This window comes from Metarhizium album (assembly GCF_000804445.1).
Source record: "Metarhizium album ARSEF 1941 chromosome Unknown scaffold_8, whole genome shotgun sequence".
In the NCBI taxonomy this organism is placed as follows: Eukaryota; Fungi; Ascomycota; class Sordariomycetes; order Hypocreales; family Clavicipitaceae; genus Metarhizium; species Metarhizium album.
In genome coordinates, this window is record NW_024467582.1 from 883,411 (window position 1) to 894,200 (window position 10,790).

At 53.6% G+C, this 10,790-nt stretch overlaps 5 protein-coding genes across 5 annotated transcripts; 3 read left to right on the forward strand and 2 right to left on the reverse strand.

Moving 5' to 3' along the window:
- Window positions 1–102: 102 nt before the first annotated feature.
- Window positions 103–2,262, reverse strand: MAM_04047 (uncharacterized protein; the record flags this gene model as incomplete). Its single annotated transcript, XM_040822846.1, has 1 exon — window positions 103–2,262. The coding sequence occupies one exon, from the start codon at window positions 2,260–2,262 to the stop codon at window positions 103–105; it is 2,160 nt and encodes a 719-aa protein (XP_040679352.1).
- Window positions 2,263–2,584: 322 nt separating this feature from the next.
- MAM_04048 (DUF866 domain protein) lies at window positions 2,585–3,302 on the forward strand (the record flags this gene model as incomplete). The annotated part of the gene is made up of 4 exons (XM_040822847.1): window positions 2,585–2,619; window positions 2,675–2,739; window positions 2,989–3,098; window positions 3,159–3,302. 4 exons carry the CDS (start codon window positions 2,585–2,587, stop codon window positions 3,300–3,302), a joined length of 354 nt encoding a protein of 117 aa, XP_040679353.1.
- Window positions 3,303–3,499: 197 nt separating this feature from the next.
- On the forward strand, window positions 3,500–4,060 carry MAM_04049 (DUF866 domain protein; the record flags this gene model as incomplete). Its single annotated transcript, XM_040822848.1, has 1 exon — window positions 3,500–4,060. One exon carries the CDS (start codon window positions 3,500–3,502, stop codon window positions 4,058–4,060), a length of 561 nt encoding a protein of 186 aa, XP_040679354.1.
- Window positions 4,061–4,594: 534 nt separating this feature from the next.
- Window positions 4,595–6,093, forward strand: MAM_04050 (zinc finger protein zpr1; the record flags this gene model as incomplete). Its single annotated transcript, XM_040822849.1, has 2 exons — window positions 4,595–4,768; window positions 4,837–6,093. The coding sequence occupies 2 exons, from the start codon at window positions 4,595–4,597 to the stop codon at window positions 6,091–6,093; spliced, it is 1,431 nt and encodes a 476-aa protein (XP_040679355.1).
- Window positions 6,094–6,981: 888 nt separating this feature from the next.
- On the reverse strand, window positions 6,982–8,928 carry MAM_04051 (uncharacterized protein; the record flags this gene model as incomplete). Its single annotated transcript, XM_040822850.1, has 1 exon — window positions 6,982–8,928. The coding sequence occupies one exon, from the start codon at window positions 8,926–8,928 to the stop codon at window positions 6,982–6,984; it is 1,947 nt and encodes a 648-aa protein (XP_040679356.1).
- Between the last annotated feature and the right edge of the window lie 1,862 nt (window positions 8,929–10,790).

Consider the following 10,790-nt stretch of genomic DNA (forward strand, 5'->3'; position numbering starts at 1 on the left):
ACGCTATGCAATAACATCTTTGTCTAGCCAAGGTAACCGAGGCAGTAGAGGAACCATCATCCCGCCACCGCCACAACATTTTGGTATCATACATTGGTGGCTTCATGTTCCAACAATCCATTGCCTTCCGGCGGCGTAGACTCGGTTCGGAGGTCGCTGCCATGCAAGTAATCCTCTTGGTTCAACGCAAACATGCTCTGAAACCGGTCCATCCTGTTTCCTCCTCCCGCCTGTTGCAGTTGCTAGGGCCGTTTGCGCTTGCCCTCGTCTCGGACCTCCTTGTTGTCCCGTCCACTCATCGTTTAGAGCCATTGTCTCCATCTCTTCCACCAAGCTTTCCTCCTGCGCAGGTTGCACGTTGCGGCCCGTTTGAGGTGACTGAAGTGACAGTGATTCACTGGGTGGTACAATGTGTTGAACTTCCCCAGCCAGTAGCACAGATCTTTGAATAGCCGACGCGCCAATGTGTACAGCCATAGATGCTCTAAACCTTGGCGAAAACTCGGGATATAACAATTTGCTCTCAATCGAGTGGGTAGTCTTCCGGACAAATTCGTATTCCTTCAAAATACTCTCGAGTTGCAGCAGTCTGCTCTTAGAACGAGTCATCTCGTCACCTCCCCTGGTGTGGGCCACTTGAACGCTGCCGGGTTGTACATATGCCTCTGGTAGACGAAGATTTGCTTTCAATAACAACCTCAGGAGTCGCTTGAGGTTGACCTCCGATATGCCCAAGCTGATCAAGCGTCTCGTGTCGACTCGTTCTCTGTAACTGCTGAAGCCGCAAAGATCGACCAGAGCAAAGACCCTGCCAAGAAGATGGGCTGCAGCGCCAATATCTTCTTGTAAAAGGAAGATCTCCCGCCACTTGCGGCTCTCCGACAAACCTCGAATCAACCTCACCGCTGCTTTCCAATCAAGAGCAGCAATACACTCGTCAAAGAGCTGTTTGACAGCCCTGGTACTCAGAGCAACTCCGCAACGCATACAGGAGACGAATAATGAAGCAGCGTCGTCAAAGAGCTTGAAGTGGAGCAGGCCGTTTAGAATGGTTTCCACCAACGGTAAATTGAGAGGAACATGTTCCCAAACCCAACGTCCTGTGCTTGTTCGGAGCTTCGTGTTTGCCGCCCATCTCTCCATGCCCCAATCTTCAATGTCTTCGACATGTCGTCTACCCATCTTTGCACCATACTTGCCTTCTAGCCCAGTGAGACATGCAAGGGTACGAAGAAACAATCCGTGGTTACGTGTCAGTATGTAGTGGTTCAGAATTGCCATAAAGGTAGACGGAGTAGGTTTCAACAACCGCCGGTGGAAAAACGAATAGACCAAGGCGTCGGAGAAGAGATGACAACCCAATCTGTCAAAGGCAACGATGAGGGTGTTGTATGTATGCATATCAGGCGGATGTGGCGAGACAAGAAGGTTGAAGCAAACTCTGCCGATTTTCTCCTTCCAGCTGAGGTCTTTTGCGTTGACCAGAGATCGGATTTGCCTATTCAGGACTACCGTGTTCTTTGACGCCATTTCTGGGTCTATGGATCGAAATGAAAAGTTCGGGTATCCTTTCGCCGCCAGCCCTATAACTTCGTCGAATGTTGGGCATACTGCTGAGCCGTCATCGAGTGCCTCGGCTCTGCGGAGCAATTGCTGAACGAGGTTTTCAGCACTCTCGGATTCGCGAATCAATTGTTCTTGATTGAGGGACTCCCGTGAGCTAATTCGACTGTCCTGCTCCTCAGCCATGATTGCTTTTTCCAGTTGGTCGTAGTCAATCTGCCTCGGAGGAGACCTCAAAGGTTCTCCTGGGGCATAATAGTATGATTCCTTCAAGTTAGTGATCAGCTCGGATGCATCGATCATAGCCGGTTTGTCGATTTCCTTCATGAATGGTCGGTTTCGGTAAATATCTTTGAGACTTTTCCAAAGGGTATCCATCTGCTGGATTGACAGGTTTGATGCATTGGCTCCCACGTTTGGTGACGCTGGTGGTGACCTGTCCTGCAATTCGCTCAGTTCCCTTCTAGCTTCCTCCAACTGCCGGTCCAGCTCCCTTCTGCGATCGTCTTTTCGCACAGCATCCACAATTGCAGCCGTCGCAAAGACCGAACTGTAACAGGCTGTGAATATTTCCGCGAATGTCGCTTTGCGTCGTCCAGCAGCTCCGGCAGCTCGTGCACCAGCAGCACGAATTGCAGTGCTGCAGGTCCTGCACCCGCAGCGCCGAGCCTGGCCGGCTCTAGTCCAGAGCGATTGCATCAGTTCGTCATCTGAGGAAAGACAAGGGCTTCTGGCCAGGTTTTGCGGCGAGCGGGCTTGATTGGGGAGAAGACGATGTCAATTTGCCGATGAAATCCAGCTTCGGGAGCTGCTCCGCTGAGGGAATGGGAGATGGTTTTCAGGTCACGTGGTAACTTGTCCTGCGCCTTCTGCTGGACGGCGGCTGAGGAGGGAGCCCGGCCTTCCCTGTGGCTCACAGACAACGACTTTAAACGCAGAGACTAGAGAACAACGCGAGTCGTCCATTACTTCAGGCTCCGGTTGCAACACCCGAGGCGCGTGGATTGGTCTGTCGTCCAAGATGTTTACATTAACCGTCAAAGCTGAGCAGACAGGGTATGTGTCTTGAATGGCAATATCGTGGATACTACGTCAGCTAACCCTGCACCAGGCTGACGAACCTGCGGCCAGACGACACCCAAGACAACCCGTTCTGGTATATGTTCAAGGTTCAATGTACGTCGTGCAGGGAGACACACGATAACTACGTGGGTGTGAACCGTTTCGTAAGCGTACCCAGCATGTCCTAGCATGAACACAGATGGTCAGTTTGTTCTCATCTCCCACAGGAAACCAACGAGATGAGCGGCAGCCGCGGCGGAGCCAACTTTGTGTGGAGATGCAAAAACTGCAAGGTATTTCACACTTGAGATCAGGCTGTCCGGGAAATATATTTCTGAAGCATCTGGCAGCGTGAATCATCAGCCTCCATCAAAGCGGCCCCATTGGCATATGAACAATCCGAGCCACCCAAGACGCACAAAATTATTGAATTTGATTGCCGCGGGCTCGAGTTCACCGAGTTCAAGCCAGAGGTAGGAACATACCTGGACGGCAGGTTTTGATTGTTGAGAGGTTCTAATAGTCAGCAACAGGGAGAGTGGCTGGCGGAGGGTACTGACTCGGGAACCAAGTTTACAGCCATTGACCTGTCAGATGGAGAATGGTTTGACTACGACGAAAAGGCTGGAGAGGAAGTCAGCATCAAGGATATCACTTGGGAGATCCGCAGAGCTTAGATGCCTAGGACGATTGAACAAGGGAAGAAACAATGTTGATTCGTGGTGTAGATACCGGGTACAGGGTAGCTGCACAGTGAAGCCGTGACGCTATCGATACCCCACCCCCGTAAGCCTATGCTCAGCCTGCCAGGAAGTCCTTTTCTTCGGGCCAACGTGGACACCAGGGTCAACAGCAATGCAACTATCACATCAAAATGGCTTCGGATCAGCTTCTGTCTGGCCTCAACTACCTCACTGATGCGGCGCATCTCCTCCGTCAGACGGCACCAGAAACATCGGCGCATCTGACGAAGCAACGGGCTGACGTCATGTTCCACAACAACCTGGCTCAACACGAGGTGCAGCGTCAACACGTCTGCGGCGCCTGTGGACATATCATGATCCCGGGAGACAAGACGGTGTTGAAGCTCGAGCCCCGCCAGACACACAGACTGCAAAAACAGGCTGCTTCGCGGAAGAATCAGGGACAACTGGAAGCTGCCTCTGCAGGACCAACGAAATCGATCACCTGCGGGCATTGCAGTCGAGTCACCAAGATTAGCCTCCCAGCACCCGAGGCAGCAACCCGTCGAAAGACACCAAGAGCGCCCGCCGCCAACAAGACGGTACCGGCCGAGCCACAACTTCGAAAAATGTCGGCAAATGCAAGCAGCAAGCAGAGAGCCAAGAATCGCAAAGGCGGACTGCAAGCGCTGCTTTGCGGACAGCAGCAAAAATCAACTAGTTCGCTCTCCCTTGCGGATTTCATGGGATAAGGCGACAGGTCATGTCAAGTTGCCGGCTCTACACCCAACACAGCCTCTTCTCAAAGCTCAAGGGAAACATCACGACTACGACTACGATAAAAAAACCACAGTCCCAGGCAAGCGCCTACTCTGCCCTCGACGTGGTGGCTACCCGGCAATGGGAACTTATAAACCCCATAGTGTCAGAATGCTGCATCGCTATTGGCCGACTCTTTTTCACCTCCGAACTCCCTGGCCCTGAGTGTCCACCAACCACTGAAAGCTTCAGCTCCCTCCAGCGCAACATTGAGGGCACCACTGCCACCTGGAATGACATAAGGCTACCCCCACATGTACCTGGGTACTTGCTATCCTCCTACTCTTGTACCGACTGCTCCGTACTTACGTACGATACGAGGAACTTTCGTGGATTTGCCCCTCCAAAATTTCCAATGCCCCTCCATCCGAATCGCAGCCGCAGACTTACGTGCATCAAATTTTGCAACCATCACCAAACACGCTTGCTGGACGCCTTGGCTCTGTGACAGAGAGCGTAGCAGCACCATGTCTGCAGACAAAAAGAAGGAAGAGACGACGCAGAACCGGAGCGAGTTCTTCGAGTCTATCGGCAGCAAGGTTGACGGCTTCTCTGCCCCCGCCGATCGCGACACCCAGGAAGACGAAGAGTATCGGCCCGTCGAGGAGATTGAATCGCTTTGTATGAACTGCGGCGAGAATGTGCGTCCATCCACCACCAAGATTACCACTGATCTATTCAACCTGAAGTACTGACATAAATCACCCAGGGCGTCACCCGTCTCCTTCTCACGGCAATCCCCTACTTCCGTGAAGTAGTCGTCATGTCCTTCTCCTGCGAGCACTGCAACGTGCAAAACAACGAGATCCAAGCTGCCGGCACTGTCCAGCCGAAAGGAACACACTACGAGCTCCGTCTCACCAGTCTCCAAGACCTCTCGCGGCAAGTCGTCAAGTCCGACACCGCCACCGTCAAGTTCATCGAGATGGATCTGGAGATCCCCCCCGGCCGCGGCCAACTCACCAACGTCGAGGGTCTGCTCAGCACCGTCATTGACGACCTTGAGATGGACCAAGAGGCCCGAAAACAAGGATCCCCCGAGGTTGCCGAAAAGATTTCCGCCATCATCGCCAAGGGCCGCTCCATGCTTGCTGGCGACTCGTTCCCCTTCCGCTTCTACGTCGACGACCCGGCCGGCAATTCCTTCATCGCACCGGACCTCAAAGACGGCGTCGGAAAATGGGAGAAGCGCGAATTCACCCGGACCCCCGAACAAAACGCCCTTCTGGGCCTCGGCGACACCTCCGAGACACCCGCCGACTTTACCAACCCAGGCCTCGCCGCGGACGGCGAAATCATCCCCAACGAAGTATACAGCTTTCCAGCAAGCTGTCCCGGCTGCATGCACCCCTGCACGACGCACATGAAAATGGTAGACATCCCGCATTTCAAACAAGTCGTCCTCATGTCCACCGTCTGCGACCACTGCGGCTACCGCTCCAACGACGTCAAAACCGGTGGCGAAATCCCAGAGCTCGGCGAGAAGATCACGCTCACCGTACAGGACGCCACCGATCTCGCCCGTGATATCCTCAAATCCGAAACGTGCGGTCTCGAGTGCCCCGAACTCCAACTCCAAGTCAACCCGGGCACGCTAGGCGGCCGCTTCACCACCGTAGAGGGCCTCCTCACACAAGTTCGCGACGACCTGCACGGCCATATCTTCGAAGCCAATGGCGCGGGACGAGGTGGCGACTCGCTGAGTTCCTCCGAGAAGACGCAGTGGGATGCTTTCTTCGCGGGCCTGGATGCCGCCATCAGGGGCGACAAGGAATTCACCGTCGTTCTGACGGATCCGTTTGCAAGCAGTTTCGTGCAACCACTCGTCGATCCGCCAGCCTCTGATCCCAAGATCAAACGAGAGAATTATCAGCGAACCGACGAGGAGGAGGAGGAGCTGGGGCTCAAGGATATGAAGGTGGAGGGATATGAGGAGCCTGAAGATACTGGCTCAAAAGATGAATAAATGGAATCACTTGGCTGGGAATATGAAAACCAAAATGGGACTTGATCAAGAGAGTTATAGAGAAGCATCATGGACCGGAGGTAGAACCAGGGGTACATATTTAAATCACAGCAAAGCCTGACCAAGTCTCGATTCGAGAGCTTCTGAATTTCAAGAGACTGCTCATACGATACCAACGCAAGTCTTCCACATTGGGTATACCGACACGAAAAGCAAAGCCACTCTGCACAGCACACAAATATAAAACAGACCAAACTCCGTGCTCCGTGTCCACGGAATGCTGCCATCCTGAATCCGTCGCAAACCGACTTCGCTCACTATCATGGACACCTTTGACGGTGTCATCAATCTGAAACTTTTTCCCCCAACGGTGCATCTGTGCGAGTCCTCAAATCCGAGCAAAACGATAGGAAAATATTGAAAGAAAAGAAGAAACCCAAATTTAGGAGAATCGTCCCCCGGTCATTTTTTAAACCCTTAAATGCCTTGTTTTCCGCAGCCTCGCAGCAAGCAAGATCAAAAAATGGTGTTGGCAAACCGCGTGAGAAAAGGAAAGAAGAAAACCAAGACAAGTTTCGCTTGTGGCAGGCCCTTTTGGCTCGAGCCGTGGTACCATTCTAGTCTCGCCCACATTTTGCGATCGCAAACCAAGTATTAGATGCAAACTTGACGAAAAGATTCCGTCACAACCGTCTTTCTCTCGACACAAAAAAGTAATCAACCATTCTGCTCTCCAGTCAACCCATGCATCCGACGGCCAGCGGAGCATAGCGCAAATCGTTCGGCATTTCTTGGTTGCGACAGTATTACGATGGCCATCGTGATGTAGGCCGCAATATTACCAGTCGTTCTCCAACTGCCCACCGATGAACAACGCACATACGACGCTTAGAAAAAAGAAGGCTTCGTGAGGACACGGTATTCGACATAGTCCTCACCCTCGATATTGATGATCGTACCCTGTGACACAAGCTTCCCCATGAAAGGCCCAGTTGCCCTGCGCTCATACTTGACGCCGTCGTAAATCTTGGCATCGTCTAAACTGCTTTTCATGCGGAGTGTTTCCTGTCGAGCCCATACCTTGTTCAATCGTTGCATATCCTCAGTTTCGTGAAAGAGCATTCGGCCGTTGGGGTTGGGATGGTGCTCAAGAGGCATGTTGGAGGCTGCTGCTGCTGCCGCGGCGGCAGCATTGGCAGCATCCGCAGCCGCAGCAGCCGCGGCGCGCTCTCTATGCATGGCATGACGATCTGCCCGGCCTTGGGCCGCTTCAGCTCTTGCAATTTCACGACGTGCCAAGGTGTTGGTTCTCTCCACAGCCTCTCCGCCCTGAAGTCGGCTTGCACGTAGTTCAGCCTCGCTGAGTGATGCCCGGAGCGGTCGTGGTTCAGTTCGGCGCGACGGACGGAGCTCGTGACCACCGTATTCATGTCGCCCATTCATTCGCTCATCACTATCGGTCTGTGGAGAAGCTGTGAATGTGGGAACCGTGATGTTATGGAGTTGCTTGTACGGCATCGTGCCAGCCCTGGTCTGTGCCTCGTAAACAGCCTTGGTCTCATTGTCAATGCGCTCAGCAGAAGTTTCGCCACGGTCTAGCTGATACTGTCGAACGCGGCAGTATTCCTTGATTTCTTGCCTGTTCAGAGTCTTCAAATGCGGCTCAAATTCGACCTCTTCGTAAGGAATCCATAGAGCACCTGCTCCAGCTGGAAAGTTGCCGTCCACAAACCGACCATCTCTTGTCTCTCGCACCACCTTGACACGGAACATGTCATTCTGACCCAAAATACCATACACAGCGTGACGATCCTTGGGGTCGTCTTCACTTGATGGCTTCCAATATCCTATCAGAATGCGCGTCGGTCGAGTCCCGGGGAGCGGATCGATTGAAAATCGAGATTGATGAGCCGCAATGGACTGTTGCGGAGTCGGAATGGCCGCCGGCTCGGAGGCCATCTCCGGAGGTGCTGGACTAATAGCGGCGTATCCACTACCGACACGCCTACGCTTGTACTCCGGGCGAACGGGAGGTTGAAGGTGTTCCGGCATATCGACCCCGTATGCGATGGGAGGAGGCTGCAGCGCGCTCGTCAACGCCGGGTTCTCCCTGACGCGGCGGATTGCTTCTTGAACGGCAGCATGCTCAGCAGCCACCCGGCCGTCCTCGGTTTCCTCGGGTGCAGCCTCAGATCGAAGTCGACAATACTCCTTTATCTGGAAGTGGTCCAGGCCCACAAGATGGTCAGAAAAGACGACACGCTCAAAGGTGACCCAACTTGCACCGGGACCAGGAGGCAGGGGATAGTCGTCGCCCACTGGCTCCCCGTGTTTCGTGATGGGCTGAATCCGAGTGCGTAGGCGATCTCGAATATCGATGAAGCCGAAAACAGAGTGCTTCTTGTCCTCATCGGGGACGCGGGAATCCCTCCAAGTTCCGAGCAAAACGCCCTTCGACCCTGTACCACTGAGACTTTGACGGTTGGGCTTCAATTTGTTGGTGCTAGTGGGCGAAGTGGGCGACCTTTCTGGGGCTGTAGTGTGGGCACTTTCCAGCTTGCTCTCGCTCAAATCGTTAAAGACGGAACTTCGTTTTCGTTTGGGATAATGCGAAGCGGCAGACTCTTCTGGTGCGCCTTCCATAGCCTCGTCCTCGTTGACCTCTGAGGTCTGGCTCCTGCTTGGCATTCTTGGCGCTCCCCTGCTGGTCTGGCCACGGACGACAATTTCGTCCTCGAGGTCGTTGAATGCTACATTGCTGTCCGGATCGCTCAGCTCGCTGTCACCCTCGTTGTCCTCCTGGCGATTCTTGTTGCCATTCAACCGTCTAAGCATCATGTTAGTCGACATTTCTTGTAAAATCTTTGTTCTTGTCATAGGCCCCGAGGTTCATCTGCGGCATGCATAGCCTGTCCGCCGCTGCCTGGAGGAGAGAATATATGTATACACACACACACACACACACACACATATATATATATATATCTTATTTTTCTTTGCAAGTGTGGGGGGGAGTCAATCAGTGGTGACGCTTGTCTCGCACAAGGAACCATTGCACGGCGAACACGTGATGTACGAGAATGGATTTTGCGAAGCACAAGAGACAGACGAGGCAAAAGTCCTGGCAAAGCGCAGTTGCAGGCTGTGTGACCTGACTCCCCTTACAACTCGGACGAGACCAGGGAGGGCAGGAAACACAGCGAAGCCAAGGCACTCTTTAACACTTGTCTCTGAACTGCGCGTGTTCTGATGGCCATGTAACTCTACATCGACTGGAACAGAGGCGAGTCAGGCCGGGCTTCACAGGCAAAAAAAAAATCCGTCAAAGGGGCCGAATTATGTCTGGCGCGCATAAACCTTTGGCGTAACACGGCATGAATCAACAGACACCAGTGGCCCATGTGTCGGTTGAGCTATGTCGTGCCAACTGCGCCGGGGTGTGTCCGTGAAACGAGACTTTGGTTGAAGAAACAGCTTCGAGCCCAGCGCTGGCTGGCCGTTGGAGCAGCGAGGGAGTGACGTTGCTTTTGGAAAACCGCCGACGTGGAGAATGCACATGTGCCCGGGTCCTGGGTCATTTGCAGCTCCAGAAATTGAGCGAGGATGCCCAGTGTTAGGGTAGGTATATGGCAAGAGGCGAGCTGCTTCTCCGAGGCTCTGCTTTTCGGGTCTCTTTTCGCACTCGACTGTCTGGTTTCCGACTCGTTGCAGGCAGACGAGAGCAACGGGCCAGTTCATTGAGAACTGACAGAAAGACGGGTGGCGGAACGCGCAAATGAGTGCTGAGGGTGGACCAGGTTGCTGCGGAGCGAAGGCGCAAGACAAGAGGCCATAGAGATACGGGAAGAAAAAGGTCAAAGGTGAAGAAAGTCGCGTATCATTTCGGATCAGTCATGCAAGTGGACCTCGTTTTGGCAGTCGGCATGAAATAACCGTTGCGATTGGGAAGATGGAAAGAGCGATGTGCAAATCAAGGCAAATGAGAAGTGCAGGGACGAGATCCAGCGTGGTGCTTGCTGGGTGGACGCAACACTTGGCGTCCACTGTCCAGGGAGCAGCAGCCAGCTCAGTCAATGCATGTCGACAATTCTCTCAACATGACATTGGGTTTCCGCAGCAGACCTCTGATAGCCCGCACGCATCACAAAGGCTCATCCCATCCGTCGCGGCCGCACTGCGGAACGCTCGAGTCCAAGGATAGATCGACAGGGATGGGACTGCCCAAACCGCCGGACCTGGGCGTCAGTCATCATGGGGACAGAGGCAGCAAAACGTCGTCTCCCGAGGCTCTTTTTACTTTCGAAACTTGTCCCCCGGCCGTGGTCAAGCTGCACGCCAGCCAGATGCACGACCAGTCTTGCAAAACCGGCGGGACATTGGCTGCCACGGTCCACGAGCAAACTAGTAGTACTTGGTTTGCGAATGAGCTGAAGGGTGCACAAAGCCACCAAATGAATTGATGCGGCACAGAGTCGTAGATCCGGTGGACCATGACCATCGTGGATGGGCCCAAGACCCAAGCAAGACCTGAGACCCAAGACCAATGGAGCTGGGATAGAGAAAGGAAACAAATTGACAACTCACCTAGGTGGCGTTTGTTCGTCTTTGTCCGCCTGCTCGGCTCCGCCGCTTCCACTGGATGCACACTCGGTTTCGTGCGAAACACCATTCTCTTGCTTGAGTTGAGCGTCAGATTC